At 36.5% G+C, this 6000-nt stretch overlaps 1 protein-coding gene across 1 annotated transcript; it reads left to right on the forward strand.

The window, feature by feature from the left end:
- Positions 1-74: 74 nt before the first annotated feature.
- LOC142338473 (uncharacterized) lies at positions 75-5779 on the forward strand. The gene is made up of 5 exons (XM_075388245.1): positions 75-377; positions 749-1130; positions 1460-1535; positions 1961-2106; positions 5006-5779. The coding sequence occupies exons 1-5, from the start codon at positions 202-204 to the stop codon at positions 5372-5374; spliced, it is 1149 nt and encodes a 382-aa protein (XP_075244360.1). The 5' UTR covers positions 75-201; the 3' UTR covers positions 5375-5779.
- Positions 5780-6000: the final 221 nt, after the last annotated feature.

The following is a 6000-nucleotide window of genomic DNA, read 5'->3' on the forward strand; positions in this document are numbered from 1 at the left end:
AACCGATGTCAAGTCTCTAATTGCAAATAAAAAAATAATTAACAAATAGATTTAATAAATGTGTTTTATCATTTATCATTTACTACAATTAATACAATTTCTAATTTTAGATATCAGTTATGAAACAAAAAAATCCTTTCTCCTCATTCAACTGTTTCCTGACAATCCATTAAATTCGTGCATGATTGAGAACTGCTAGAAATGCTGGGCGACAATGGAGGAGGGGGAGGGGGCAATAATGGTGGGGGTGCTTTCATCAAATCAGAAGTGATGATGGACCAATCTATGAATAGCTCAGCTGCCAATATGTCTGCCGCATTAGTTGATGAAGCTGCAACTAATGAAGGGCAACAGCTTTTGGAGACATTCTGGCAGAGGTCGACACAAAATTTTTGAAGTCGAAAATTGCTCGGACTTAGTATCATGAAATAATCACCTCCTATAACAATGTTTCATTGGAACCTTCACTTCAATATCAATCGAAAAAACTTAACTGATATCAAAAGATTGTAAAAATTTTTGTTGGAAACCTGAGGCGTATAGTAACTGATTGTAAAAGTGGATCTTGTCACTACTATCTGGTCAAGCTATGTTGTTCCTGATTTCACTGAAACTTCTACAAACTTCTAATTTGGCAAGACAGAGCTTATTTTCATTGACGCAAATAGATCAATAATGCTAAATTTTCTTACAATAAAATCTCCAAAAATATATTAAAGATATTTTGTATCAGGTAATTGACATATAGGTGCATGGAGGACTGCGTGAACTTAAACCCCAACACAGATTTCAAAGTGCAAGAACTCCCTCTGGCCAGGATCAAGAAGATCATGAAACTGGACGAAGAAGTCAAAATGATCTCAGCAGAAGCACCTATCATTTTTGCCAAAGCTTGCGAGCTCTTCGTAGCTGAACTAACAACCCGAGCTTGGATCCATACCGAGGAATCCAAACGCAGGACCCTCCAGAAAACAGATGTTGCAATGGCGGTGTCCAAATATGATATGTTTGACTTCTTGATCGACATTGTACCGAGAGACGAGATCAAAGGAGGCAATCAGGGTGGTCAAGGTGGAGGTATTGGGGGTCAGAAAGGAGGGAGAGGAGGTTCAATGTCAGGCGCAGATCAGGTATTTCATAGGACTACTGGTCAGAGTTACTTTCATAATATTGTCATAATTGGCTTCAGAGAAACGTTCGAAATGTGCTCAAAATGAATTATTTTTCTGTACGTATCGCTAGTTTCTTTGTTGGGTCGTGTGGTGAGCAAATGGTATATGCTCTCAACTTCAACAACATTTTAATAGATTAAAAGAAAAAATGAACGTTGCATTTTTCTGCTCTTAAGGTTCCTTTATACTCGTCTCTCTCAAGTTTGCGAAGAATAACCAACATTTTTAGCATTAAAAGATTAAATGTTGTTTTTTTTGAAGTGATATTCTGCAAATGTTTGTTACAGGTGCAATATTTGGTGCAGCTCCCTGCCTCTGCACTGAACAGTTCCAATGGAGGACAGCCCATAACTCTCAATTTTGGTTAGCTGCTTCTAGCTCTTTAAAAAAACTGAAATGCTTTCGGTTTGATGTCGAAACTGGCGGAAGTTGACCAGTACTATGCGTAAAGCATCCTAATTTGTTGAAAATCTAGTGTGCTGAACGGATCCAATCAATTGGTCTTAAGCGTTCGAATTTGGGTATCTCTTATACCGCCTTCCCTTTTACCTCAAAGTTTCCTCTCTCTAACCAAGTTTGATTTGTAAAAAGAGCTTCTATACTAAGTTATTTCATGTTTATCTTTTGAAAAATTTGAGTTTGGTTGCTTTTTAACCTGTAGAGACTTACTCGATGGTGATGCTGTTCTACTTCAAGTTTTAGTTTCTGTTTCAGTCTTTTTTTTCTAGCATCCTCTGATAAATTCGAGTAGCGAATGCCCAGCAAAGTTGCACATGTTTCATGTTAAGGTGGCCAGCAAATATTGATCAATACCTCGACTGACGAATCAGATGTTGGTACTACAAATGCCTCCCAGATTTTGAGTAGTGGAGGTGGAAACAACCAAAGTGACCCCTCCGACAGTCAACAACTTATCCAAATACCCATTAACCAGGTACTTACTTTTGGGATGCTCACTTTGGTGTCTCGCATTCTTTAAATGCTGAGAATAGAACACTTTTTATGACTTTGCGACTATTTGTTGTCATAAAATATTAGTGATTTTTAGATTTGACCCCTTTATTAAAAAAAATTATCTGTTGTCTTATCACTTTGTATCATCACTGACAGGTCTGATTGGTTCCTAATGAGGCATAAAATAACCAAATTGATGACTCGAGTTAATAGTTAGTGGTTTTCATGACTTTGACACTATTTTTCTCAAAAATTTTGAGTGAATTTTTGAGTTCTGCAAATCTTTATTAAACCTTTTGATGTCTTATTATTTAATCTCATTGTGGACAGGTCTCTGATACTTCTAATAGGGTTTACGTTTATCTATTTAATTGTTTTTGTTCAAAGCTAGTGCTTGGTATGATTTTGGCACTAATTGTTTTCAATAATATTTATCGAATTTTTTGGTTTTGCGACTTTTTCTTTTCAACTTTGTCGTCTTAGCTCAGTCTCATTATCGACAGGTCGTGCGTGTGTGACGTCATTTTTCATTTTTAGTGGAGCGAGTTTTTTTGGTCATTTGCGTGATTAAGTTTTTGCTCACACGTGACTTCCCTCACTCAAAAATGACTTACTCACTTTGAAATTGACTTTTCTTCTTTTTAATTCAAAGAGATAAGGTCAAGTTAATGTGTGTCACTCTAAATGAAGGTTGTTTGAGATCAGCTAATAGAGGCAGCAATAACCTATACAGATTATTAATCAAATTATAACATCTCATCCTTTAAGGAAAAGAGTTTTTTTGGTCTGTATTTTTTCTACTGTTTTTTGAGACTGCAGATCTACAAAGCTATTGCGGCTATTTTCTACAATCTGCCAGCTATGTTTAATATAAAGCTATATAAGATTTGAAAACTACCATTTTTTCGTCTCGTGTTTTTTTGTCGGGCCATTTGAGCTTTTGTCCTCAAAAATGGGATAAACACCGTTAAGGGATAAACAGGTAAAAAAAACCCTGAAGGGAAACCCGCCCCAAGCCCCACTTAACCCCCGCACTTCCTCGCATTCCACCCGTATTCCCGGAAGCTCGAGCTTCGCGCCAACCTCAATTTGTCCGACACGAATCCGTTGAGTTAAAATTTTTCTAAAGATTTAGAAACACAGTTTTTTTTGTTTTCATTGAGTCACCGACTAGTCGAATAAAAATAAAACAGTGGTAGTAAAGGTCAATCATTTTTTGATCTGTATTATGCAATCAACTCTTGCTGAGAAGCTCTGACAAAATAATTAATCATTATCTCTTTTGATTATCGGAGATGGTGGTAGCTTGGCAGTCATCACATTTGTAGATCATCTTAAAGAATGAAATGCTGTAGTTGAATCCTTCAACGGTTTGTTCCTGATTCATCTAGTTATGTTTATTTTGTTCACTATTCAAGCAATTTTCATGAACTCAATTCAATGCATTAAACTTTGACCTTCAATGTTTTCATTTAGTTCGTACATCATATTTTTTGCTCGCTTATATACAAAGTGTGAAGCAATTTTAATAGTCCTGACCCTCTGTCTTCAAAAACACCAGATAAACAGCTAACGCCCGGAGGGCATCAAGTTCTCTTAGAGCCTTTGGCTTACTAGACCTAAGTATGCGATTCACCGAAACACTAGTTGAAACATTGGGAACACTAATTGAAAACGCTCGTCACCGGTGCTCCACGTTGTCGTTTTTATTATGTTACATTGACATCTCACAATTTTGCTTTTGGCAGGAAAGTTACCAAGAACTTCTACATTTGTTAGCAGACGAGACGATTAATTTTCTTTCATGCAATTGACGTAAAGTATTGATTGTTATTGTTAATAGCCGCCCTCATCTTCTCAGCCGGCTATTATAGCGCTCCTATTTTTTTTTACAATTCAAAGAATTTGAATTGTATTGGGGCGCTGTCTTTTTTTTTAAGATCTGTTCACACATTTTCATGATTTTTGAAGTCAAATTGGAGTAGTGATTTTGGTCACGCCGAAACATGAAGTGGAGCGAAAAAGCGATTGGTTTTGCGGCGTGAAATTTTTTCGCTCTAAATTTAAAGTAAAGTGAGTGAACAAAAATTCGCTTTCTCGCTAGTGGTTTTTTGTTCACATGCGGCAATTTCACTTTGATTTTTTCTGTATTTTCAATTTTTTGGATCGGATTTTTTTCTAAATGGTTTTCCCAATCCATTCATAGTCCTTTCTAGGTCTAGTTTTCTGTTTAGTCAATGAAAATTCTTTGAATTGTACGTCAGGACTTGTCCTGCTATGTTTTTTTACTTCGTCGAAAAAAAAATGTTTCGCTTTACCTCATTTTGCCGCCTTCTCAACATTTTGCGTGAAATCTTTTTGACTTCTCTAGGCTAGTTTCTCTCTTCTCTCATTCTGCTAAAAGTGATTTTGAACATCAGTTGCTCAGCAAAGCAATTCAAAATGAACAGAGTCAGTATAAAAAATTGAAGTCAGAAATAGAAACGGGATAAACCCATAAAGCCCAATTTTAGATGCCCGCTATTTGAACGTCGTTCCTATAAGTAATAGTTACCTCTCTCTAATGCTTATTGTTATTGATAGTAGCCCCTGTAGCCTCTCTCTAAGAAACAGAAGTATGTTCAACTACGAAATGCCATCAAAATAAATCGGACTTAAAAAAATGTTTTTGTACGAAAATCTTTTTTTTTCAATATCTTCTGTTATTTCAATCCCAATCATGCTTATTGGAATCAACGGCGGCTATTTTCCGGCAATCTGCCGGGTATGTTTTAAATTGACAGCTTAAAATAGTATCAGTAATCGGTCAGCTGTCTTCGTTCCCGTTTCAAATCAAGTTAAAGTTTGTGGATGTTCTATCGTTGAAGTCTTATTTTTAGGTGCTTTACTCAAATGAGAACAATTCGGCAGTGAATGAAGTGTCAAACGCAGCTGGAACTGTGGTGTCTGACGCCTCATCATTCGCAATGTCAGTATCTGCTGTGGCCAATGGAACCCAACAACAACAACAGCAGCACATTCAAATGACCACTGGAAGTGGGAACAGTTCAAACGGGGTTATCTTAGTCCAGCAAGCACCCCACAACTCACAAGCTATGAATTCTCAACAACAGCAGCAACATGTTATAACTGGACCAGGTGGCAATGCTACCGTTGTTCACTTGCAAAATGTGTCTTCAAACATGGCTGGGCAGCAACATCATCAGGCGTATTATACAAATAATAATACTGGAGGACAGGATATGTGATGCGATTAAATTACATGAGTAATTTACAAGTTAAAGTGGACTTAAAATTCTCGCCCGTTTACGAGCTCATAATTGCTGGGATCAATAGATCTGGATATGCCGTGAATTAAGTTGATTGATTGATGATGACAAACAGATGTTAATAAATGGTATGGAAGGCGCAAGGTGACATTGCGTTGTGTTGCCAAGTTGCCTCTTGCTGACAAAATTAGAATCCTAAAATTGGTGTTTCTCGACTGCTAAACTAATTGCTTGAGGTTCTAATGCTGATAATGTAGTAGATTGACTTGTTTGTCTGTTGTTTTAACGCTTATGTACTGCGTTGGTTTTACTACTTCTCTGTATTTTGTATTTTCTTTTTTCTTATGGTTTAGCTAGATTAATAATTTAAATGTTTTTATATTGTTTTTTAAATAATGCAGTCAGTCAGTTTCGAGAAAGAAAGTGAGAGGACCTTTCTTGGGTAAATGTTGCTGCTGCGTGCATATCTACGTTTTTATTGTTCCATTCGCTAAATTTCTTTTCTATTTGACCAGCATTCCATTCTATTCATTTTTTTTGTAAGAAATGGGCAGAAATGACGCAAATAACCAATGCTACCAAAGAACGAGGTGGAGCTTTTATCA

This window comes from Convolutriloba macropyga, chromosome 4 (genome assembly GCF_964194025.1).
Source record: "Convolutriloba macropyga chromosome 4, txConMacr16.3, whole genome shotgun sequence".
Lineage (NCBI taxonomy): Eukaryota > Metazoa > Xenacoelomorpha > Acoela > Convolutidae > Convolutriloba > Convolutriloba macropyga.